Source organism: Cydia fagiglandana, chromosome 9 (genome assembly GCF_963556715.1).
Source record: "Cydia fagiglandana chromosome 9, ilCydFagi1.1, whole genome shotgun sequence".
Classification (NCBI taxonomy): Eukaryota; Metazoa; Arthropoda; class Insecta; order Lepidoptera; family Tortricidae; genus Cydia; species Cydia fagiglandana.
The window spans coordinates 6,939,175-6,966,528 of NC_085940.1; the positions used below are offsets into that span (position 1 = coordinate 6,939,175).

Consider the following 27,354-nt stretch of genomic DNA (forward strand, 5'->3'; position numbering starts at 1 on the left):
TATCATTTCCGCGTGGGATCATTGAATGAATTTATTCATGTAATGTTTGAAAAATCGACAGTACTTTATTTCTTATTGCCATACTGAAAATTTCAGGGTTAGTAAGATAGTAAGTTAGTTAAGTTGCATTAATGTTTGACACTCGTAGTATTTGCTTGAGATTTTACTATTTATTTATTTACAAGTTTTAATCAGGAGGCATTAATTTAAGGCATTTATTTCGATCTCTCATTTACTCTCTTATTTTTTTACGTAGCAGCACAAAATTTAGTTATTATACTTTCAAACTGTGGCATTTACTCTTACAAAGAACTTTTTATCATAGTTTTACAAATGTTGTAGTTATTTTAGTTTCGAAAATTTTTCGTGCCATTTTCCCTTGCCATGGAGAATCATAAACTTTACCAACATGGTAGGAATCATGTATTTTACAAGTTATTCGTAACAAACTTGCTAAGATAATGCGGTATCGGCCTATATGAAACCTACAAAGAAATATACCTCATGATTTAGTGGAGTTGACTTTAATGAAATAAATGTTTCTTCCAGAATATAGATTTGGTTATGTACGGTCGTGTTGTGACAAGTTGAAAGTGGATAGAAATAGAAAATTGCTTTATTCATTTATAATACCTACGAGTATACAGAGTATTTTAACACGACCATGCTTCTGAGGAGATGTTTTAGCGAAGGAACATATATTTCATGAATTCTCATATATTATCTAATTATCGTGGTATTAAAAGGTTGTAGTTTTAACCTATGATAATTCACCTAAGGCCTTTTTATTTTATTTAAAATAAAGCAATTTTCTATACACTTAACCAAATTTTGACTTTGAGTGCAATAATGTTAACCACGACTAAACTAGGAATTATTTTAGATAGCACTTTTAAATTTTACATTATTAATAGCGAACATTGCGCCACATATGCTAGTTCATCATTCAGAATAATAGAAAACACATAATTAAATACATTTAACTAACATTGCACCGAAATAATTCGGTTTTATCCGTTATATTGTAAATTGGGGTTTGTAATTGACTACGGAACCCTTAAAAGCGGACGCCAGATGTTTGGTCCAATAAATATTTAACCCGTCGAACGTTCACCATACAAAAAAAATTATCTGTAGTAACACACGTCTGATACTAAGGCCCACTTGCACCATTCCACTAACCCGGGGTTAACCGGTTAAACCTGGAGTTGCCATGGTTACCAGTACAATTTGACACTAGGTTAACGGTTTAACCGCTTAACCCCGGGTTAGTGAGATGGTGCAAGTGGGCCTAAGTCGCTACGATCCAAATTGAGTTAACATCACACGTGTCGTGCTAGGGCGCTCCACGGGTTAAGCCAGCTATTTTTACCAATCGATGTTTGCAAGATCTACAGGGATGCGTTTATATGTTACGGTGCGTAAAATGGCGGCTATGGAATCCTTCATGAACACAAATTGTGTTATCCATTTTTTTACAAAGTTGGAAACGTATTTTTAGATCTCTAAATAAGAATCCGAGAGATGGTCATTACTGTTATAATTTTTATATTCGGGAGACTTATTAAAAGTGTTTACAGTAAAGGGCCAAAAAGAATGCACATCGAGCTTTAGAAAGAGGCAATCGGCTAATTTCGACTTCGTATAGCGATATCTGTGTCGCACACACCATGACGTTTGTTTTGTCAGTCATGGTTCAAATGCGAGAGAGTGCAGTCGCCTATCTAAGTCAATATATATATAGAGCTGCTAAAACCCCTATAAAATTAAATTTGTACTATGGCATCTATAGGGAAAAAAGGTAAGCCGTTACTCTACCAGTCACGCGAAATTATCCACAATGTTTATAAATATTTTTTATCTGAAGCCAACCAATTTAAAAAACATGAGGATGTTAATGTAAGTAATTATTTTAAGAAGGTTCAACAGAGATTTGTCATTACAATATTACACTTTTTGTCGATCTTATATAAAATATATATTTATGAAGATTATTTTTCCCTAACAAGAATATAGCAATAATTAAAAATAGTTACATCGTGTTTTACAGCTCTATATATTTCACGTGAAATCAAAACAAAACAACAATAAAGTACTTAGTTCTAAATTCAAATTCTGATAAACGACTAACCTAATAATTGATGTACATGGAAATGAGCATTCGTTTGTATTCGGAAATGCGATGATTGCCGATGTGCATTCTTTTTGGCCCTTTACTGTACTTTTGTTTGGTGTTCGCGTAATTTAAACCTAAATAAGTCCGTTTAGTGAAAGCACTTGACCAAAAATATCGATTGAGAGAGAATTTTAAAACTGCACCTTTTTTTCTCTCTATATCATATAACTGCGTCCCTGTAACGACACGATTGGGACAGTAGTATAGGTACGTCCAAGAGTTGGTCGCAATGTTGGCAGCTATGAGGCCCATACACATTGGGCCAACGTCGACAATCTTTGCGACGTATGCATTCGAACGAGATCGCAACAACGCTTGCTCGTTCTAGCAGTAGCGCATAACTTCGTCCTTTAGATTGGTTAACGTTGACCCACACTCACATGAGCTGGGCTATAACCGCGAAAATCGAAGTTCGCAAATTGCGGGCATTTTTCTCTGTCACTCTTATTATGCCTTCATTGGAGTAAAAGAGAAAGATTCCCGCAATTTGCGAATTTCGGTTTTCGCGGTAGCCGCTCTGGCACGAATGGAATGAATGAGTGAATGAAAATATCTAACTGTGTTAATTGGTGGCTCTGAACGTATACATACCGATACAGAGGGCCTACCCTGACTCGCGTTGGATGTGTTGCCTCCCTGCCACACTTACGTACGAATAAGGAAGTGCGAGAGATAAGCAACACGTCGAACGTGGTTCGCGATAACCTTCAGGGTGTCACTCATACTATGAAAGTTTCGTCCATTCCCTTCGTGCCAGAAGACCTACCGCGAACCACGTTCGACGTGTTGCCTCTCTGTCGCACTCGTAGATTCTTACGTAAGTATAACAGGGAGGCAACATGTCGAACATGGTTCGCGGTAGGCCCTCAGCTTTCGTGAATCAACCTGTACAGTGGGGTTTACACGAAGGGTCCACCACCTACATATACAGTGTGTTTTCTGTAACAGGAGCAATAAATTAAACTGTAGGCTGTACTCCTCAAACTGACCAACATTTGTTCAGCAACTTTTGAAAATAACTCATGGTTTGATTTTTATTACACTTTAAAGTTTATTCTAAGACGCAATGCATTGCAAATTTTGTTATTTTAAAAGCGTGACAAGTAACGTCAAACACACTGATGTCAGCATACTTTGAGGAGAATATTTATTTTGTATGAAAAAGAGGAAGTCTAAAGGATTCATAATTTTTAAAAGTTGCTGAACAAATGTTGGTCAGTTTGAGGAGTACAGCCTTTAGTTTAATTTATTGCTCCTATTACAGGAAGCACCCTGTATAGTGCCAGCGTTGGGCTCTACTCATAGTTGTAGCACTTTGCCTTTTGTAGCGTGACGCACGTAGTTCTGTCTAACCTTAGCTGTTCAATTATTTTGGTCGATTCTTGCATATTGGACTTTATTTAGTACATAATAAAGTCCAAATATAAAATCATCGAACAAAATAGTTGAACGCTTAAGTGTAGACACTTGTAGTTAACGGTCTGACCACTAGATGTCGCACGTTGGTGGCCACGCTCAATATTTAATTGTTTTTTTTATTGCTCCAAGAAAAAAAGTACTCATTATATATTTTATAACTAACGTGCTAGACTGGATCGTTTGGCTGGAGCCAATTAGCCAGAAGAATACATTTCAGGCCAGACCACGGACTATAGACCGACCGCTTAAATGAGTTTTCGTCTGCGCGGTACGGGGGGGGGGGGGGGCGCAGGCGTACGGCGCCCGCACCTTTACCGCCACCCTTAGTCGTCCCTCCCCGTCGCCCCCGTACCGCGCAGGCGAGGACTCATTTAAGCGGTCGGTCTATAGTTTTTATTTATTAGTTTCACAATATTATCGACTGATTACCTATTGAGTGTGTGCACTGACCTTATATGTAGTGATAGAGGCGATCCTATGCCTTTAGGCTAAGTGTTTACGCTTGGCACGCTCAAACGTAATTAATTCTAAAATTTATCTTAAAGAAAATGTCTTTCTAACGTCCAAATCACTATAACCTTTCATAGGAAAAGTATTTATATTACATTCTTTTTTACGTAATAACTGAAACGAAATGTAGATAAAACGAATTTATATTTCTTTTCAAAATGAATTGTAAATTGATTTTTTATTTTTATAGATATACCCTTCAGTCCATACAAACTAAAGACGTCACTTTTTAAGTAGTGTTTGTTTTTGTAACATATTAAACAACTATACTATTACTAGTTTACAGAAATACCTGAATTTTGGTCTAATGTATCTGTAAAAAGTTCCCGGTTAAACCGGGCAGGGTCCTAAAATTACCGAAAAAACAGATCAATTATAAAGCATTTGCTAGAGTAGAGTTTAAATGTTGCAATATTTAAGTGACCATGACAGTAAGCTTTAGTTAGGTTACATTAGGCTAGGGATTATATTTATTGTAGTATAAAGTACAATTTTAGGTTGACAACTCCTGTTTGACATCTATTCAAGGTCGGTCAACGTCCAATCAAAATCGTTTTATGGTTTACAACAGATATTTGATTGGCGATTGAGCGACAAGATCAGAGAGTCAGGGGTTCTCAACCTATTGTAAAAATATATTGTAATTATTAAACTTTAACGCTCTCTCATAGATTCTAAAGCCAAATAGGTATGGATTGAAATTAATATATAGGTATAATTATGTTATTTATTATACACAAATGGAGTCATTGGTAATTTTAAGCCATAACGTACCTATTATTTGTTGTTTATTTTGAGGATAGATCGTCTATCGATCAACGTTCTATTTCTAAATACTGCCGAGAAAGCAATATTAACAACAAGTCAATAATTATAATTGGATTGGTTTTTAACGTTCTACGCAACAATTAAGTAAAAACATTGCATAATATTAACAGGGCTAATCATCATCACCATATAATTATAATTCTACTCCTACTTTTCACAAAATACCTAGTCCATTAATAAAGGGAGCAACTATGAGGCAATTTTAATGTCATATATTTAAATTAAATTGCTGCAATGTGAGGCAATCGTTTCCCAATAATTACCGAGCATGTCGCATGAACGAAACCAATACACTCTGTATATTTGTATAACCATGTATAATGGAAGCTCAATCCTATAACTAGTTCACATGATACGCGTGATACTCGGTAAGAGAGGGACCATCAAGTTCTCCCGTCTCCCTCACTCACGATGGCCTTAGCCCACTCGATTTTGCTCATTAATTTACACCTAGTCTTAAGTCTTGTCTTCATATGTTAGTTTTAAGAGCACACCATGTTTGTTTTATGAAATAATCGTGATACTCTCATATAAATTACTTATTAACTGGATGTGCCTACTTTTTGTCACAAAGTATGTTTAAAATTATAACAATAACAACATCGTAAAATGGCTTTAACGACAATGGGGCACGGAACTATACATGTAACTGTCGAATTCTCTAATTGGGAATGACCAAGCGCTTGACACGCCATCTACAATAAGCTTTTACTAACGTTTCCCATTGAAAAACTTCAAGTTGGTGGTAGAGGGAATACATTTCCCACCTGATTTTGAACTTTATTTCAAAGAGATAGGGTTTAATTTTGCATAATTCCTGACACCCTTAATCCCTTATGCCTATATGGTTAATAAACGTCAAGTCGAACATTGGAGTTATAATAATGTGTTAATTTCTGCCCCGGCCATCTTTTGTTTTAACAATCCGTCCCCCCGAACTTACCAGTATTTTTTCATGAACGCCTACATTTTTACAAATACGCTATCGCTGTACCAAGTACAGTCAACTGTAAACTGTAGCCCATTCATAATAAAAAAAAAAAAAAAAAAAAATTGGTGCACAAATCATCTCAAAAGCTCTTATGTCAGCGAATTAAGAACTATGGGACATATTTGTGACGTTATCTATGAAAAGGGACCTTATTGTCGATGGCGCTTACGCCACTGCTAACGATGTTCCGATATAAATACAACGCCGCGCGACGCTGTGCGGCGTATGCGCCATCGACAATAAGGTCCCTTTTCATAGATAATGCCCCATTTTTGAGTAACTTGGCTACACACATATATTTACAGTTGACTGTACACTATCATTTATCACCGACACAACTATGATCTCTCTCACTCATCCTTGTATAGTATAAAAGAGAGGTATGTGGGTGATAAGTGGTGGTTTTTTGCCTTGTGGCATTCATTGTTTAATAAATGCAATGTTGTGAGATTTTTATTTAATAAAGCGTTGAAAAAATGTGTATCGTTTTATTTCAGAGTAAATAATACACCTACGTACCTTCGATTACCTATAGGCAATGAAAAGGACAACAAAGGAAAAGTATAACGCCACCTACTTGTCAGAAAATGCCACAAAATTTCTAGGCCTGGGAAGATAGCAAATGAGTCAACCTATCTGCCGTTTTAATTTGGCAAACGATGTACCAAACACCCTGTATAAGACCTATTATTACCTATAATATAGTTACGGTTATTGTGTTTCGCTGTCGCCTCCGTAGTATTAAGGCCCCTCGCTATGCTATTATTTTCCAAAACCTCTGCTGGCTGAACCTAATGCACCTTATAGAATGTAGCTAATCGAGGATTATGTTGTGGAGTTTCACAAATAAAACACTATTTTATTGAATGGAATTGAAAATTTATTAAACCTACCTACCTAGTAATAATAATTATAATCTTCACATCTCTGTTACACATATGTATCACATGGATTTGAAAATTATTTGATTATAAAATACTATGACGAAGCCTGAATGCATGTTCCGCAGTTAGAATAATAAATATAAAAAAATGAAAACATAATTCATTTGATCTTCTTCAGCGTGAGAATCGCAATTTGTTTTCTACTACAATATTATCTATTTCTAATTTAACAATAATAATTTTAAAGAATTTGTTGGAGCTACCTACCTAAAGATTAAATAATTGAAAAAAATATTATATTAATAAGAACATATAAAAAGGGGTTGTTATTAATTATTATGCGTACGCGACATACTTGCAAGCTAGATTTAAACAAGAATTGTATCTAAATAGTTAACTAATGCAAAATGCAGTAAAAACGGAATATAAGCACAGGAGTAACAAAACGGAACAGAGTGGCAGTTCCATACAACCGTGGTGTTAAGGGGCCCGTTTTTAAAAAGTTTGTAACCTGTAATACAAGTGGAAGTCCCTTTCTAACAAAAGCTGACCAAGAGTGACATCCTCTTGTATTACAAGTTACAAGCTCTGGTGAAACGGGCCCAAGATTAGATTGCACTGCACCATTATAAGTGCGAGGTTTTTCTAAGCGTCACCGAACGACGAATGGCCAGTGAAATGCAAGAAGGCATCATGCGCTAGTAGATCTCATAGCGAGACTATGCGACACTGTCATTCTATTCAGTTTATTTACCCCTGTGAACGTAAAATTAATGCTTACAAACGAATATAAATGGATAACACAACAACCACGCCGCGCATCTACACACACAGGTGATGCTTTATTGACAAATAAGCAATTTTGAATATATTGCACATTATTCGAGAATGACGCTACGTTCTACCGACATTTTTCTAAACAGTGTGTATACATCAAACTTTGCAAACTTAAAATATGTCCGTTCTGTGGAAAAACCATAACTACCATAAGGTAAGTGTCCTAAGGTAAGAAACGGGTAACAAAGATGCCATTCAAAAAACGAAGTTCGTGACAGACCCCCAGCACTGTACAATAGGTAAGAACAGAAAAACATGATCAGATCCTCAACTCTTTCAGTGAACAAAAGTTATACAGAAAATTTGAGGATTTCTGTCTCGAAGTTTGTTCTACTGTCGACAATAAAGCCATGTAGTTAGGGAGACCCCACGCTTGCGACTTTTGAGTTTCGGCGTCTAATGAAAAATGGTGTCGTTGCGCAGTTGCGCCAACGTTGCGTCGGACACCAGGGGCCCGTTTCTCAAAAGCTTGTAACTTGTAATACGAGTGGAAGTCCCTTTCTAACAAAAGGGGTCAAAAAGGGACTTCAACTTGTATTACAAATTACAAGCTTTTGATAAACAGGGCACAGGGGCCCGTTTCTCAAAAGCTTGTAACTTGTAATACGATCTGTGCCCTGTTTATCAAATGCTTGTAACTTGTAATACAAGTGGAAGTCCCTTTTTGATAGCTTTTGTTAGAAAGGGACTTCCACTTGTATTACAAGTTACAAGCCTTTGATAAACAGGGCACGGATGTCACTTTTTGACAGCTTTTGTTAGAGAGGGACTTCGACTTGTATTACAAGTTACAAGCTTTTGAGAAACAGGCCCCTGCCATAAAGCTGACTAGACGCCGACACTCGAGAGACGCTAGTGTGGGGGTCTCTCTTAGTGGAACCTCCATTACAATTTGGATGACGATTCAATTAACATAGACCACGTTTTGTAATAATTTAGTTACTTGTCGGCAGACACGCAGCGTCTCTTCAAATACTGTAATTTACTGGATATTTCTGTTAGACCAATTGTACCATATAAATATTCAAATTTCAATAATGAAAAGTACTCTCTCCATGTGATAAAGACTCTATATAAAAATAAGTGTGACTCTAATACTATCTAAATTTTTAAACCATTAGAAATACAAATAGCTAATAAGCTAGAATACTATATTCTATGGCCACACAGGACATTCTGTACCGACAATTACGACACCAGTGTGATTTCACACGAATTTTGAGACTCGACCAATGAATAATTTATTTGTGACGATTTAGGCCTGCCGCGCACGTACGACTGTCTGAGTATTTGCTGTCGCGCGTCGCCCGCGTGCGGCCGATATGCACATAGCGGCCTTTGACATTTATAACACACCAATTTTAGAGAAAATCACGCCAACTCTTTATTTGAACACTCCACACCAAAATGTACCGTGTCGACATACTATATGTTTATATATATGTTATATATTTGAGTAAAGGCGGCTGTGGTCATATTGCTTAAGATACACGACGGCTCGCAACTACACACTTAAAAATAATGTCCATTACAATTTGAAAACACTACTTACATCTAATCCATACGCCTAGGTTAAATTTGTTATAATATACCGATACAAAACTTTCAAGATTTTCAAAATATATAAATATTTTATAATGTACTAAAATCGAAATAAACTTTTATATAAAATGCGTTTGTATAATGTAGTATAGTGTAGTAAATCGTTAGCGTACATGTCCGTACCGTTCGTAGCCAAATATACATCTGCTGAATCGTTTGACCCAAAAGACGGTACTCGAAACTTGAAATCGAACACAAAAACCAGAGACAAATAAATAATGAAGACTGGTAACTTATATACAAAGTGGCACTTCACATCTTTGATGTTAATGGTGTCACTTCGTGAGATCACGAAGATACCTGGCTCATGAAGTGACATCTACAACAAAGTTGGGTAACGCAACTCTCTACAGAGACTAACAGTTTTTATTATTTACTCGTTAAACGCAATGATTAAAACTAAATGCGTACCCACACCGATAGAGAAATAAAAAAGTAACTGTAACTTCTAACAGTTAATTAGGAATGTTAACATAAAATGCACTATACCTACTATTCGCATATAATGCACGCGGGAAAGGCCCGGGCAGTAAACTCGCTAGTACCCTCCTTTGCGTCAGCAAGCTTTTGGGGCGGCTCGGTAGTTGAACATTCAAACTAATATATTTCCAAACTCGGGGTAAACCTAAAAAATCGGGTTATAAATATATGACATTCATTGAAAACTTTCAACTTGGCTTAAGTTTAATAGGTAAATTACAAATACCGAGCCAGCCTGTGCAGGCAACGGGACGCAGGGAGCAGGTCGACCGAACTAGCGTTGTATTAGTGATTTTTCTGCTTAAAGTTTCTAACATTCATGTACCCCAAAATATGTTGCCATACTTGAAATTATTTTCAAAGTATGCGTAGTACAAGTGTCGCTAACATCGCTACTAGAACGCCGTTTCGCCGACCATTGGCCGATGTACGATCTAAGATTGGTCCGCCAGCGCGCAAACAATTGTGCCGAAAACCTCCAGGAAGCAAATTGCAGTCACACTTTAATCACTTACATATATACGATTTTAAAAAATGTAGAAAAAATTAACAACTCTCAGATTGTTGATGATTTTATAACTACTAGATATCCTAATGAACATGCAAATTTATGTTTGAATATCGTTATAAAACTAAAAACTACTTTTAATATTCTTCAATTATTATATAAATTCTAGTTGTCTTGGGCGTGCTTCCACCAATATCTTTATTTTTCAGATTCAAATCTTTAATTTTGCAATACACTATAATTTTATCCATTACCGTCCGATATTTGGTGAAAGCATGGCCAGGCGTCGACCTATAAAACCTCGTTAAATGCCTATAATATGTGTATGTTCAGTAAAAGCAACAACTCCACTAGTAATGATCTAAACGAAATAACATCAAAAGCATATTATTTTATCTTGTAACATTATAAATCTCTACTGTGTAAACCATGCACTAAATAATGTCTATACGTTGAAAAATATCTTGACTTTCTCAAGATGTTTGAAGAATTGTTATACGAATGAGAATAGGTAATAGGTGTCAATGAATCGTGTTCTGCCGGATGATTCATTAAGGTCAGTTAGAACACATCGACTTTTTCAAGCGACACAGTCGCGCGTTTAGGAAACCGAATAGATTAAAACGCGTGACAATTTTGAGAGACAACGGGTAAAGAACCCTTTAAAGGTAGTGTTGTTGCGTAGCCACCGCATTCAACATCAATTCGATGCTGAAGTGCGACTATATAATAAATAATATAACTACAAAAAGGCGACTCGTCATGTGAGATGCCTCCTATTCTGACACTGCGCATAATCTGTGGTTACTAAGAAGTAAGAAGAGGATATTAGTATGATTCCAGTAGTAATATGTAGATACTAAGGAAACTCCACTCTCCGGGGATACATAATATACTATGAAATGACGTTGGCAGTTAATTTGAGAAACCCTAGTCCATGTATTATAAATTCATTCGATAAATTTATTAGAATAAGTCTTGCTCTTTACTAAAATTAAATATTCTATCATTATTATCAAGTGATATAACACGTTACACCCCAATCTACCCATATATAAAAATATCAAGGAAAGTATCTGTCGCACCGACGGGTGTTATTCGAAAGACTACACGAGTAGAGAGCACTCAGTCGACGACCGTGGTCTACCTGTATATATACCTACACTTACATCCATTTCAAAATATGCATCTCATAATTTAGACAATCATTATTTGTTTAATAGCCAAGTAAATTTCATAGGTAGAGCTCGGTCGTCAACTAGGGACCGATATTATGTTGCCATATAATTTAATTATGGATAAAAAATTCGTAGTAAAACTTGATTTTCAGTAAATCTACTGAATTGTCTATATAAATTTGTTAAGTCATGTGTAAAGAATATATTTGACGTATCAAATGAATATATATACGTTCTCGTAATATATGGTATAGTAATATCGGCCCAAATTTATAATTGAATCGCAATGAACTATCAAAATACTTGAGCTTCTTCGTATATATAAAAAAAAAATCTTGCTAGATGTATATTATATCACACGACGAAACACCAAAACGTGAATTATTATTTGGTACTTGTTTTATAATTGTAGGCCTAACGTTTATTATAACAGAAAAAGATACATTTTATTTTCTTCAAACATCATCGACGCCTAAAGTTGTCGCTAGCTGTCGATCAAGAACGATCGTGTGCCCTTATTAATGCGTATGCAATACACAAAGCTTAAAGTAAGCTTTCTGTTTTGTATTGTGTTGTAACTTGTATTTAGATTTAAACGGAAATGACTTACATGCTTCATGATAGAACAATGCGATTCAAGTAGTGAAACTACTGGTGACGCTGCACGGGCGTCTGGCAGTAGGGGCACTCGTCGGCGGCGCGCGCGCAGTTGTCGCACAGCACGTAGTGGTTGCACGGCGCCAGCGTCACCGCGCGCGGGCGCTCCTCGCACGCCATACATTTGGTCGCCGTTTCTAGATATAAAACCTTTTCGATCTCCTCTAACTCCGCTCTAGCGGCCGCTTGAAGTTGTTTTAGAGTGCCTAGAGGGAGAGTCCGGAGCTCCCGAGCGCGCGAGGCGCCTCCGGCGGCCCCGGCGGCGCGAGCGGCCTCCAACTCTCTACGCAAATTGTGAGCTCGCGCGACCGCTTCATCCCTTTGTCGCTCCGCAACTTGTGCCGCTCGGACTGCCTCGTCGGCCTCCCTCTGCCAAGCGCCGCAGGCGGACCTCGCCTGCGCTATACGCTCGTCCCAACGTAGAGCGGCGGCCCGCGAGGCCACCACCTCCTCTCTCAGGCGAGATATCTCGCCGGGTGCGCTCGGCGAGGTCGCCGCGAACTCGAAGCCGCTCCCGCCGTAGCTTCCAGTTTTTAAAGTCGCGTGCGAGTTGAAGGTATCGTGCGCGTAGCGGAGGAAAGGCGGCAGCGGGGAGCCGGCGGAGGGTGGACTGAAGGCGCGTAACGGAGGATGTGCGCCGCGCGGAATATTAACCGGCGCCGACGGGGCCAGCATCGATTCCCCGTCGGCTAAATCCCTATCTAAAGCGGCGACTAGCGACAGCGGATCGTCTAGATGCAAATCGTCGAGGGCGTTCCCGACGACTTCCTGTAAAACTGTCGCGTCGAACGCGCTCCGTTGAGCCCAGACATTATGTTGGGGCGGCTTGGGGTCCTGGGGCCTGGGGCCGACGGCGCGGCCCTGGCTGGAGCCGCTGGAGGTGCTGGCGCACTCGGAGTCGCCGCTGCCGTTGGTGTGCGGCGCGGGCGCGGGCGGCGACGCGGGCAGCAGCAGCTCGGGCTTGGCGTCGGGCAGCGCGGACGAGAGCAGCTCCGCCAGGTTGGTGCCGCATTCTAGTGGAGCGGCCAGTTCGCGCGCCGCTGTCAGATCTTCCGCTGCAAATTACAAACTAATGTGAACTACATATTTCTTAAAAAAACTTCGGCTACGCTCGCTAACCGCGACTTATACCAAAGAATTTATTGAAAGTTGTGTCTCGCCCCTGCCCTAAAGTAAACAAAAACATAAACCCGACTACTCTCAATAAGACCTTGATAACCCTAGGTTTAAAGGTCAGAGGTAGAACTGGTTGGTGGGGGTGTGGCAGTACCTTGAGAGCGCAGCCGTGATAGCAAATAGCATAAAGGGGCCTGCTGATTACCAGTCCGCCGTACCATATCGGCCTCTTAAAACGTCATCACTGGCAAAATCCCTCCTGCCAATACAAGAGAGGAAAGCCACAAAAAAAAAGAAAAATAAATCTGTGGGCCCCTTTAGATAAGTACTTACGTTCAACATGCGCAAAGGCACAGAACAGTCCCCTAGGGCAGTAGCCGGCCTGCTGCACATCGTTGCACTTGGTGCTCTTGTATATCTCCGGGTGGAACTGCTGCTCGGTGCGGGTGTGGCAGTACCCGCACGCCTCGCCGGCCTCGCAGTTGCTCGGCTCGCCCCACTCCTCGCCGTGCTTCACGTTGGGGCACGGGGTGCTCCGGTATTTGTACTTGCGCGGTGATCTGCGTTTATCCTGGAAAAATATTGTAAAAGTTGCAATTTTTTTTTAAAGATGTAGGCTCTAACAACATTTGGGGCATTATCTATGAAAAGGGACCTGATTGTCGATGGCGCTTACACCGCACGGTATGTGTGAGTAATGGCGTAAGCGCCATCGACAATAAAGTCCCTTCTCATAGATAACGTGACATTTTATTACTAAATATAGATGAATAGTGACAAAATTATATGAACACTTGATTTGTTATCTATATCTTAAAAGAACTTCTGGACATTTTATGTATTTACTTGTGTTAGATTGATATAAAAGATACTAAGATATCAGTTTACAAAGTTGACTCAGTCATTCTTATAATTACAATATTTATCCATTAATATATTAATAAATATAATGAATTAATTAATGAGGAAAAATAAATAAGAAATACAGAGCGTAAGGATATTACTAGCAAACATTTTCATAAGTAAAGAAGGCAAAATATTGTTTATTCATGTTTACTCTCTATACTGAGAATAACTACTTCTAACTTTATAATTCTAGTTTCATTTACCTTACTATTGTGATATTGTGGGCAGGCATACCCTTGTCTACATAACCTAGGAGGTCTTTTACATGGCTCCGTTTTATATGATGATAACACGTAATTCGTATCTGAAACAATAATTATTCCGTTATAATTGAAAATAGAAATAAACATGTTCAATTATATATGCCTTAACACTTTGAATGCCATGCCTGTAATGCGCGGCGCGTCATCGTGAACCTTATTAGAATGCACAAAGGCTGATAATGTTGATATTGGGCTGAATCCGCGCGCGTCAGTTGACGTTTTTAGCAGTCACAGGGTTTTAAACAAGTTATTTTACTAAATACATAAATTAAGCAGTCCTTCCCATCGTTTAATTTAAATGAATAATCATGATGAGAACCAAAGTTATGATTCATTCTTCATTGTATAAATAATTGTTCTTCCAGGTAGACTTTATTTATTCATTGACATGGTTTAATGTAGTTTCTAGTTACATGGATGTAAGATCTGTTATAATTTTATAAAAATTCAAAGAATTAAAGTTATATGTTTAAATAATGTAAGTCTTTTTACAAAATGTTACAGATATAGGTGCCCCAATTTAAGTACCCATGTCACCATAATAATTGTATACAGAAAAGAGGATATTAATGTTAGGGCACCAACTGTATCACTTGTTCAAGAGGATAAGTTTAACAACTGCTAACTAGCCTAGGGGTTGGTTGCACCAAACTGTCTGTCACTGTTAAAGCGTTCGCGAAATTTTATTGTACAGTAATTTTCATAGTTCTTCTGTTTCTGTCTGTCAAATATGGTTAGTGCAACTGGCCCTATGACTACATAACAACAAATTACCTTGCCATTTAGGATCTTCATTCATCAAATTCCGTTCCCTATCTAAAGCATTAGGCGCGGCGGCGTCCCCATCCGCCTGGTCCGGGTTCTCCATAGCCTGGAGCTCCCTAACATCGAGGACCGGCGGCCGGAGGTCCGGCGCGCCGTGAGCGAAGGCGCAGTGCGCGCCGTTCTTAGTACAGAGCCCGCGTGCGTCCGTGTCATGCACGCACATGCAAGTTTTGTAGTACCGGAGGTGGTAGCGGCGCTCGGTGTCGCCCGCGGTGCGGTGGAGGTAGGGGCATCTGTGGGAATGGTAAGATTAATACTGTGGATAGGACCATGGGCCTTGCTACTAAATCTTAAATAGGACCCACCACACAGAATGAGCCCCCTAGCGAGGAAATTGCCACATGCGCAGGTCGGTCAGTGGAGACGTGTCTTTGACTTTTCAGTTTATCACAAACAGACAGGTGTGGCAGGGGACTTTGTTTTATAAGGCGTAGTAGAATAGAATAGAGTAGTTTAATATTCATAAACACAGACAATAGATATACATAGAAAGAATAAAGTGTCACAAGTGTAGGGATATGCGACTTTAAAAAACCGGGCAAGTACGAGTCGGACTCGCGCACGAAGGGTTCCATACCATAAAGCAAAAAAAAAAAAGGAAAAAAATGCAAAAAGAAAACGGTCACCCATCCAAGTACTGACCACTCCCGACGTTGCTTAACTTTGGTCAAAAATCACGTTTGTTGTATGGGAGCCCCATTTAAATCTTTATTTTATTCTGTTTTTACTATTCGTTGTTATAGCGGCAACAGAAATACATCATCTGTGAAAATTTCAACTGTCTAGCTATCACGGTTCATGAGATACAGCCTGGTGACAGACAGACGGATGGACGGACGGACGGACGGATAGCGAAGTCTTAGTAATAGGGTCCCGGTTTACCCTTTGGGTACGGAACCCTAAAAATTACCTCACATTAAAAGTTACCGCAATGCAAAATTTGAATCAAAAATTACAATTAATCTTAAATCATCATTTAACATGTTCCCAGTTTTCAGTATTCATTAAAACATGTCTGGTGTATCAATAAAACTGTTGTTCAGGTTACTTAACCTCCTAAGGCCCAGCCATACAAATGAAAAATGCAAAATTAGCCACAGAAATTTGAACCTACATTGTAGGAAATAGAGTTGATTTTGCGTTATTAAATAATTTATTTTATTTATTAAAAAACTGAACGAAACAAAGCATAAGCAACTCTGTTCCTATCGAATATAATTTAAATTTCATTGAACTGAATAAGTACTATAGGTAGGGCCTTGGTCCTTAGGAGGATAGACTGTTTAATTGCTAACACTTGAACAAACATCAGTAACCAGCTAATTGTCATGTTTTGTGTACGCTGTAATCAAGGTTCTTACATCCAATTGGAATGATTAAGTCCAAAGCAACTTTCACATTTCCTCTCAATAACAACAAAGAAAACCAACGAAAAGGTCAATAATCTCTTTCATAACATCATGTACAGTACTTTTACAGGGCAAATAAACAAGAAAACAAAGTGTTTATCTCATATTTATCATGTCTAATACAAATAAATACTCATTTCATTGGCAAAAACACCAAAATGTCAAAGGATTAGCGAAAACAGCTTTTATATTGAACAATGGGCTTGCATAACCCAGCCAAAACTAGATGTAGCCCCAACAGCCTACACGTATGACGCATGGCCACCTTCTAAAACAGGTAGCATAATAATTTACTATTGGTAAACAAGTTTTTTATCGCAATTTACGACATTTTCACTTGCACTGTCATGTAATTTTATTTTAAAATCGCATTTTTCACAAGTTTACGTAGCTACGAGTTATCTGATGCCACGGAAGCAAGGCGATCGTCGAAAACAAAGCAATGACAGCAATACTCACTCGTCCCCATCCTCGCAAATACCCGAGGTCTCATTATATTTGGTACAGTAGTTATCTGCGCTATAATTGAAGGATCCATCTCTTTTTCTAACGGGTCTTCTTCTTCTCTGGTTATTGAAATGCCAATGAAAACATGTGAAAGGCCTGTGTTGTGTACATTTGTGTTGTAAGAAAGACGGACACTGCTCGACTCGGAATTCCTTTAGATATCTGCAAGAATAGACCACGGGGCTGAGTGAATGGCACACCACTAAAAACTACGTTTATCGCACTTTCACTTCACAAAAACTATCATTTTATTACGGAACTTACTTATAATGATTTGGTTTTTCTGTTTGAGCTGTCAACAAAGGCTTCGATTCCGACGGCATTTTGGAAAACTATTATTGCGTTGCGCCTCTCGCGTCGCGCAGGGCACGCTCACCGACAACCAATTAAAATTCAATAAGATCACGTGATGCAAAATATTTTGGAAAGGCACAAATTGTAAACATAGGATTAATTTAATATAATTATTATCAAGAAAGATACACGCCATTAGTTTCTAATGGCCTTGAACTTAAATATCTTGTAATGCGATAAGTCAAAGGAAAGCTGAACATCGAACAAAAGAAAATTAATAAACTAAACGCAAACTATTTTTGACAGATTACTGAACTGTCACAGCAAATGTTTTCTATGTACATCTCTTTTTCTCTACAAGCTTTATATACTAGTTAGACCGAAACAAAAAATAGGCCAGTGTTGTTTGTTTAGACCCAAAAAAGTTTACCATAATATTGTTACGAATACTTTTGAAGAAAAGAAACTTCTTTTGAACTTCTTACAAATAAAATTTTAAAAATGTATGGAGGTCCCAAAATGGGCACTTTTTTATTATTTCGGTTGATTTCTACAGAAACACCAAGAAATGAAAACACTAATTATTCGGAAAAATGCAATTGAATGAAAATGTTATCGAGAAAATGTTACAGTTTAATTTCTGACCGAAACATATTATTATAAAACATAATTTAGTCAAAGTTAATTTAGAAATAATAAGCATAAAACAACCAAATAATATACAAAAACATATATATTTTTTAAGCTGTTAACATTTTGAACAGGATAAACCAATAATAAATAATTACACAAGCTGCTTTAGGGCTAACCAATCAGAGAGCTTACATTTTGACGAATCACAAGCGGAGAATCGTTGCGAGGGCAACCAATCGAGGATCATTGAACTAGCGTCACTGAACGTTAACCCGCCATTCTCTCGGCGCCATTTTGAGCATATGATCATTGTTGTGAAGCTCTGTGTGTAAATTGTGTTTAACCTCGTCCAATCCTCGCAAATTATCTTAAAAGGTAAGTTAAATAGTTCAATACTTTGCAATTATTGATTTAACAATAAAATTTATTCTTGAAAAGTTCATTTTGGGACACTTTTGCGATCTCTAATAGTGCCCTATCTCAATGCAATAATGCCATTAATAAATTGTTATATTCTAAGCGTCGACTATTTTCTTTCTAGTTAAAAATGGCACGTACCAAGCAGACTGCGCGTAAATCCACGGGAGGAAAGGCACCTCGCAAACAGTTGGCTACCAAAGCCGCGCGTAAATCGGCGCCAAGCACTGGTGGAGTCAAGAAGCCCCATCGTTACCGCCCCGGTACGGTGGCTCTTCGTGAAATCCGTCGTTACCAGAAATCTACCGAGTTGCTGATCCGCAAGTTGCCTTTCCAGCGTCTCGTGAGAGAAATTGCTCAAGATTTCAAGACTGATCTCCGTTTCCAGTCTGCTGCCATTGGCGCTCTCCAGGTGGGTTTCCAATTATAAATAGCTTGACACACGTGTTATTTTGAATATTTTAAAACTTATTTTTGTCTCAATGTATAATAACATGACAAAATGAAAACCACACCTATAACATTTCAAACATTTCTTTTTTATTGGATTTCCTCAGTATGACTAATACGTGGTCATATTTCATCTCTTGCGCAATTTATTATTAAAATGTCAATATCTTTTTTACAGGAAGCGAGTGAGGCTTACCTCGTCGGCCTGTTTGAGGACACCAACTTGTGCGCCATCCATGCCAAACGTGTGACCATCATGCCTAAAGACATCCAGCTGGCCCGACGAATCCGCGGAGAACGCGCTTAAATTAGTCATAGTGTACTTTACTATAATTTATATGTAATTCAATTAATATTAAATTCCATAACATTTTTCTATAACATCTCACATGTAACTTGTCTTTTATTAACATTCATAACTATATTTGTAAGTGGCAGAACTGAATTTTTTTATACATACATTCTTATAGTGTAAGTTAACTATGTGTTCGCATTAGATACTGGGGTAATGTTAAGCGACAATGAGTTTACAATTTTATTGTAATTTTTTCTTAATAATTTTGGGCAAGATACGGTTACAGTATTGTGTGCGAGGTCGTAGTTTTATTTTTAGTGACTGTAGTTCTAATTAGTGTAAAAGGCAATGTCGTTGCTGAGACAGTATGAAAATTCATAGCAGTAATTTGATGCACTTAATGTATGTGTAATGAGAAAACTTGGTGTTGATTAAATATAATTAGAGATCTATTAATTGGTTTATTTTTGTATATATATTATAATTATTATAACCTAAACTGCACAAAGATTGGTGAGTATCAAGTTACCCATTGTTATTGTAAATTCTATTGCTTTTACAAATGGCGGCCAGCCACGCCAACCTTCCCAACCGTTTAGATATGCATAGCTACATGAATGATATTTCTATCTCCCTCTAACCTATCCTGAGTTCAACAAGCAAGATTGAAAGATGTAGGTAGATAACAATATGACCTTGCTTGAACAATCAGCAATAAGAGTAAAAGAGCAATCCAGCAAACTGAATCAAATTAGAACTTGATCAAAGTTAATTTTATATTTGAAACAACCATGGGTCACCCTGATTTTTATGCACAATAATGGGTAATCACTGACCTTTTTTGCATCTCTTGTAACAATAGAAATTGGCCAGGTGCAAGTTGCATTGATAGTGGTTGCACAGCTGATTAGGTTTTTTTATAAAATGAATATGCTAGCACAACTATGTTCATTGTATTGTATTACAATGCAATGCAGGTCAGTGCTAGGAAAAATGCTTGAAGACGAAAGCCTACAGTACTTATAACTACTGATAGTAATAATAATACGCATGGTTCCAAGACCTTGCCCGAAAACGCGCAAAGCGGCACAACCCGCCGGATAGTGCCGACATGACTCCTTGCTTCAGCTGCCATAAATGCGGTCGCAAATGCCGGTCCCGCATTGGCTTATACAGCCACGAGAGACGTTGTTCCTCGCTAACAGATGCTGCATAAATCATCTGTCAAGATGCTAAAGGCCTGAATAATAATTACTAACAGAGAGGATATAGTATTACAATTATATACCTTTGTTACTAATTAACTACTGGCAACAAATTTGACTACCCCCATTTTGTTTATAAACTGTACCATTTTTATAAGAGGTAACTTTATATTTGCCAGCTTACATGAAACAAAAGAATAGTGTTGAAAATCATGAAGTTTAATTCTTTGCCATTTTTACTCGTACCTGACAATATTTCTGAATGCCTAAGTTTAATGTGAAATGTGACCCATGTTGTTTCTTTTTTTAAATGTATCAATTATTTATACTCAATTTGAAAAATGGTGGACTAGAGCTAGACAGTTTGGAGGTATGTAGTGGTCCTAATATGAATAAAATTAAAATAATTTTGAAGAGTTGCACTTTGTTTTGCTACTTTGAAACAAGACAAATGGGTATATATTTTTACATTCAGCAATCAACAATAGATGCACACAAATAATACAACAGGTATTTGATTACATTTACTTTCAACAAAAAAACTAAGTCTATTAAATAATTTACACAACAATTAAATCTTAACTTATGCCTTGGCCTCCTCCAGCTCGAGCTGTTTCAGCCTCTCCTCTATCGCCTCAACACTTAGGCCATTTTCATTATTATATCTATATGACTGCAGCAACTGTTCCTTTTCCAAGCCCTTAATCCTATCGTAAAGGGTTTTATTAAATTCTAAATCTACATCACTCTCTTCTCTCAGCACACAGAAATAAATAAGGAACACAGTTACGCTAGCCAGTACGGAATAGGGTTGGTACCATGGCATGTCTGATGGTTTATATTTTACTGCAACTGGTCTAATGGTCTTCTTACGAGCGGCAGCACTTGTGGTGAATTTGATGGGTTCATTTTCGCTAGCTTCTATTTTAGAACTAAAGCTCCTACTTGAACGCTGCTGCTGGATGCAACCTCTGAAATAATACATGAGAAGTCTGTAAGTACCATGACAAATATATTTTGTGTTGTAATCAGTACTATCAGTGAGATGACGATATTTCGTGTCCGTAAAGGAGTAAACAACAATAATAACTATTTATAATCACGTAGGCATTACACAAATTATCATCATAACAGAAGATAAATTCAAAATCTTCCGAAAGGAAGTTAACATAAACAAAACATTACTGACCTAAGTTGCATAACATTAAACTATAACATGAACATAAGGCGATATAAATTATGATTATTTACCTTAAAAGACGAAAGTAGCGAATCATTTTCAAGAATAAATTTAACAATCCTTTTATAAATAAATAAAGAAAGAACCATGCGATTTTTTTTTGTGGATTGATTGACAGCTGTCATTTGACTTATGTTTTTTTTTATTTTTTTATTATGTGGATTCCTGGACAATCGGAGGATAATGTTGGAAACTGTAAACTTTTGCAGTATTTTTTTTAATCTTTCCGCAAATTAGCAGTCATTTCTAACGAGTATCGAAGCGCATTTTTAATTCTGTAAAAGAAAAATTTTGACCATTATGAAGTTGTTCAAACCAAATTGTCAGTAAATAAGGACAAAAAACTATACTCATCCTTTTCTTTTGGGTTCTAGTCCTAGTGTAAGACAAAGATAAATGATTCTCTCTGTCTATGTTTGAAATGAGACAGTCCTTTAGCCCCCTCCAGACTATGCGCGTGAATCGCGGGCGAAGCCGCGAACTCAAGTGTGGCGTCGATTTCGCAGATTGTTCACGCCTTCGCGCCTTGTTCTCCGTTTTTTGTCGGTATTTCGGCCCGCGTCAAAGGAGACGTGAAGCGCGAACTTGCAAGACTCCACATTACACAATATTTTGGCTCCTCTGTGGCAAGATAAATATGAATTATATTATGATTATATTATACTAAGCAGCTATATTTTACGGTTTTACAATAAAACAAAATGGGAAAACAGCTAAATCACGTATGATGCCATAGATAACTAACAGTTAAACTCGATCAGCTGATGCTTTTCCGCCATATTGCCGCAAACCAAACTGCGAAATCGCCGTGAAGTGTGCGAGTGTGGAGCAAGGGCCCAACCTTTTCTGTTCTCTTTCACGACGCAGCAACTAGTATCATTTCTCTCACCTCGCTCTTTTAAAATGCCGTTTGTCAAAAAAGGACAACCATACTGTTGACAAGGCGGACTTCAAATCAAGTGTTGCCTTTCTTGATGCGCCCACCCTGTGTATGTGTGCGTAAAAGCGTATATGTGTGCTCTTGTAGGGATGTGAAAAGTCGATTTTAATCATGTTATATATCGATAAACGCTACACAGCGGAACGAAATAGCGATTAATTGAAGCTTCAATATCTTCGTTAAACATAAACATTATTGAAATGCTAATGGATAATGAATATATTATAATATAATAATATAATTCAATTATTGCGGAACACCTATAGTGCGTCAAGCAAATCTTGTCAGTAGCAATGTAAAGCAAACTAAAGTAGGGCAACACTCAAAGAGTAGTATTGCGCTAAGAAAAGCAGCAATGTACAATGTACATCGAACCAAATATTTTTTTTTCCGCTGAGCGCGCCTTGTCACGTACGTCAATTCAAATTGTCACTCGCGGATTCTCTATTGAAAATAATTGAAAATGTTTGAAATTGTTATTAATACGTATGGACGGACAATTTAAAAGCGGTGTGTGATGTTGATAAAAATGATTAACTAATTTGAAGATCTCAAAATAAAATTGTAAGTGGACTATGCCGTTAAACAAGAATGACAAGAATGTATGAATAAAATCATTGCTTCAGCAGGTAGATGTCATACTGGATTTTCATATTTTATTAGATTTCTCAGTTGGCACTGTAGGCATTGTAGGCACCTTAGCTTTAATTAAGCACAGTCTTGTTTAATATATTGGTATTTAATGGTGACACAGCAGAAATATCTCTTGAAATAGAATCGATTCAGAAGTTAAACATTGTAAACCATTTGTAAACAAACAAGATGATGGCTGTCATTCACGATCCACATTCCACAGATAAAACACAGATGACACGCGATTTTCGAATTATTCGAACACAGTGTTGCTAACCCGCGATTTTTCAAATTTGCCGCCGTTTGCTACTGACAAGATTTGCTTGACCCAGTATATTTTAGGAGGTATTTATGTATTTTAATTAAATATCTGAACTTTCCCTTGGTTCCCTGCTGGGGCGTGACTATAAAATTGTGATCTGATAACCACAATAAAGAATAAAAGCGTTTTTGGTCATTTTAGGTATCGTTAAGCCTTTGAAGTAAAATTAAAATTGCAAGAAATGTCGATAGTTTATCGATATTACTTTATCGACATGGCTACAGCAACGTGGGCCTCATTGTTAATCGTACACTAAACAAAAGTGGCAACAGCATGGACTTATAAGATGGACTGCACTGTCACTTTTTTTGCCATACTAAATTGAACTTTATCACCGAGCTAGAAAGACTTTCGTACCAGACTAGAAAAAACGGTCCACTTGAGATAGCAAAGGTGGGTCGCGGTGTCTCACTCGCACGTGTTGCCAATGTTAAAAATATACCATTGTGGTAGTATATACTACTCAAATTAAATAACTTCTTATATTATTTAAATGCTATATTCAGAGTAAGGTTCTGATATCTTTCAAGAAATTTGTAAATAAGTATGATGTCAATATTATTAACTGATTTAACCAAGCATGTGGACAACAAAAAAAAAAACATTAATTTTGGTGTGGTAGACATTGTAGAAACTTTGAATGTTAATTGGTATCCCTATCGTCATGACATGTTATCAAAACACGTGAATGCAAAATTTCCTAAAAATGGTGAAAATATGTTGCGTTAAAGGTTGTGGGAGTGAAAGAATTTCTAATTGTGGAATATTGTTTCACCAGGAAGCCACAATTATTATATTTTGCGATAAAAATACAAGACAACATTGTCAAACTCATTAGGGTGACTATGATGTCGGCACGATGAGAATCAGTGTTACACAATTTTTATTAGGTACTTAAGTAAGTTTATATAAATAGGTATGTATTTATTTCGGCATGTTTAAATTGGTGAAATGAGAGCCAATACAGAATAAATAATTACCAAAATTGAAATCCAAAGTCCTTAAACATTACAGACACATTTATGCATTGTTATAATAATAATAAACACATTGATAATAAAAGAAAAATATAACTTTATCGTAATTTACTGACTTTTGGGACGATACCAGAAACGTTACTGGGAATTTACCCTCTTTGGAAAATTTACTAAGAACGGCACATCACTAATTTCTTTACATTTCACGACTCTTCTCTTTTCGCACAGGTGGCCTAGCACCGTGAACACCGAAGTTCGCAAATTACGGGCATCTTTCTCTTTTACTCCTATAAAGGAGTAATTACAGTAACAGAGAAAGATGCTCGCAATTTGCAAACTTCGATGTCTATGGTCCAGTGACAAGCGTCCTAGTTAAAAACGATAGCAAGCGGGCGTAGCGGACCCACGCGACCCTCAGGCAGTTACGAATTTGTCCTAAGACCGAGTAGGCCCGGGCCTAGGGCGGCCAGATATTTTGGGCGGCAGTCTATATTATGGGTGCTGAGAAAGGGGGGCGGCTAGAGCTTGCTATGTAGGGCTTGGGGCCTAAGGCGGCAAAGACTGTATGTAATTCCTCCACTGTCCTGAGAGCCTACCCCGTTGCGTCTTTGTCGCACTTGTAAATTCGTACGTAAGTGTGACAGAGAGGCAACACGTCGAACATGGTTCACAGTAGACCCTCTGGTTCTGTCAGCATATTTGTCTCTCTATCTCTCTCACTCATACCTGTGTTCTTGACAGACGTTACGGCGGACCACCTTCCTGACGATCGACCATGTTCGTGATCCAGTACCTACGCCTACTAGTAACAGCTTTTTTTCTTCACATGGTCCCTCAATACTGAGGATCGTGACATCATATCCTTCTGTTGAAGACCAGGTTCCTCCATAGGGTTCTCTTCCTCGCTAAGCGCATGGCCTCGTGCAGTTTTAATTGCATAGGTGCCGTAATGTGAACACACCATTTAGAACAACTAAATTAAGTACCTAAGGTTGTGTGAAGCGTTTTACAGAAGAGAAAAAACTATATCCATCCCTTTTTAGGCGAAAAGACAGTATGATTTCTATTACTAATATAACTATGCACGATTAAGGAAAGATCCTGGTCAAACTATATATTTAAATGTTATCCTAATATCCCACATACATAAGACGTATGGTCACCCTAATTAGAAAGAGATACAACGGCCCACCTTGACTATCTCATGTGGACACACTTTTTGGCCAATGTCCGCCATCCAGTTAATCTCTACGTCCGTGGGCAACAGTGACAGCTCGCTGAGACTACGTCTATATATATATTATGTCTATGGTGTGGAGTCATACGTCAACTTCGCGATATGTTCGCTCCGCGACGTCGCGCCGCCATTCACGCACATAGTCTGGAGGGCGCTTTTGACAAATTATAGCTCGGCAAAAGAGAAGAAATTTAAAAAGTGGCAACACTGTAGTGTCGTCCCTTTCAAACCAATATACAGGGTGGAAAGATAAGTCGGGCCCTGGAGGGAAACTACCTTAAATCCAGTGGCGGTACTTCCATACAAGCCCAAAAGCCGGGCTTGCCTTATTAATATTTGCCTTAACGAAATTACGTAGTGATAAGATCAATATAGATTATTTCTAAACCGCGCGCCAAATGAACCCGTATTATTAAATGCAAGCAACAGCACGCGGACCGCGGCGCCAGCGTGTTGCAAATTTTTGCCGCTGTGGCGCCTCGTCCGCGCGAAAGAAATCAGGCGTAGAATGTTCTAGCTATCCTGCTCGCACTCGTTGGCTTGCAACCGGACTTGCTTTTTCGTCCCGCTCTAGGCGCTCTTAGCCTACAAACCGCCATAAAACGATGTAACTATTTGTTGGCATGTATAGCCATTTTATATGGCGATTTAAGCCTGGCTTTTGGTGTGAAGTTTGCTGCATAAGTTCGCACGGGCACGCGGTTACTTCAAGTGTATTATTATTTAGTAGAGTCGGAAGTAACGAAAGCTCAATTTATTTAAGTGAATTTGAATTAAGTAGTGAATGTGGATTTGTTTGTTTGTTGTGACGTTTATAAGTGTTAACAATTGATGAAGTTGTTCCTTGTGACGGTATGAGACGCGTCCACGTATTACTCAACGAAGGCAAGGTAAAATCGTTAAACTTTGTAGAAAAACGGGATATCATGTCAGCGCCAAAACCAACACCAGACTTGTGTATTCTCAGAAAAGTCAGTCGCATTGAGAGAAAATTTTGTACAGCCGTTTATAAAACACAAGGATTGTTGGTTTACTCCAATTAAGGCGTAATTAGAGTAACAGAGAAAGAAGGTACGCCCTCTGATATGTTTGTAAAATTATATCTAGTAGTTATAGTAGTACCTAGTATGCCTAGCTCGCCGCGATACTTACGCTAGCAAATCCATTCATTCTTCATTTGATTTCAAAGTGAGATTGGACATTTATTACGAAAACATATCTTTCGGCTTGCCTTACTCCGAAACCGTAGGCACGCCGCTGCTTAAATCTTTAAGCTGACTCATTTTACTTAAAGGAGACATTCCTTTATTTTTAAAAAGAAACAAAACTGCATTCAAAGATTTTCTAAAACTCGCTTGCCTCGCCCGGGACTCGAACCGACTAAAAATTTCAAAAAATAAAAACTCGCAATTTTATTCTACTAGTCGATACAGTTAATGTTAATGATAACATTTCTCCAAGAAACATTAGGTCTTACACTCGTCTGTCTTACAAAATATCCATAAAATCTAATATTTAGTACTTATGATTTTTATAGACAAGCCAAATTGAAGAAAAAAAGAAAAAAAAATACTTTGAATGCAGTTTTGTTTCTTTTTAAAAATAAAGAAATGTC

The 27,354-nt window shown here is 37.8% G+C and overlaps 3 protein-coding genes across 3 annotated transcripts; 1 reads left to right on the forward strand and 2 right to left on the reverse strand.

Moving 5' to 3' along the window:
• Nucleotides 1–6,781: 6,781 nt before the first annotated feature.
• LOC134667226 (RING finger protein unkempt) lies at nucleotides 6,782–17,762 on the reverse strand. Its single transcript, XM_063524552.1, has 6 exons — nucleotides 17,361–17,762; nucleotides 17,049–17,258; nucleotides 15,130–15,413; nucleotides 14,296–14,396; nucleotides 13,520–13,757; nucleotides 6,782–13,125 (listed from the first exon to the last, which is right to left on the reverse strand). The coding sequence occupies exons 1-6, from the start codon at nucleotides 17,417–17,419 to the stop codon at nucleotides 12,062–12,064; spliced, it is 1,956 nt and encodes a 651-aa protein (XP_063380622.1). The 5' UTR covers nucleotides 17,420–17,762; the 3' UTR covers nucleotides 6,782–12,061.
• Nucleotides 17,763–18,238: 476 nt separating this feature from the next.
• On the forward strand, nucleotides 18,239–19,631 carry LOC134667227 (histone H3.3A). Its single transcript, XM_063524553.1, has 3 exons — nucleotides 18,239–18,398; nucleotides 18,565–18,852; nucleotides 19,069–19,631. The coding sequence occupies exons 2-3, from the start codon at nucleotides 18,571–18,573 to the stop codon at nucleotides 19,195–19,197; spliced, it is 411 nt and encodes a 136-aa protein (XP_063380623.1). The 5' UTR covers nucleotides 18,239–18,398; nucleotides 18,565–18,570; the 3' UTR covers nucleotides 19,198–19,631.
• Nucleotides 19,632–20,901: 1,270 nt separating this feature from the next.
• Nucleotides 20,902–21,791, reverse strand: LOC134667276 (uncharacterized). The gene is made up of 2 exons (XM_063524614.1): nucleotides 21,642–21,791; nucleotides 20,902–21,361 (listed from the first exon to the last, which is right to left on the reverse strand). Exons 1-2 carry the CDS (start codon nucleotides 21,665–21,667, stop codon nucleotides 20,974–20,976), a joined length of 414 nt encoding a protein of 137 aa, XP_063380684.1. The 5' UTR covers nucleotides 21,668–21,791; the 3' UTR covers nucleotides 20,902–20,973.
• Nucleotides 21,792–27,354: the final 5,563 nt, after the last annotated feature.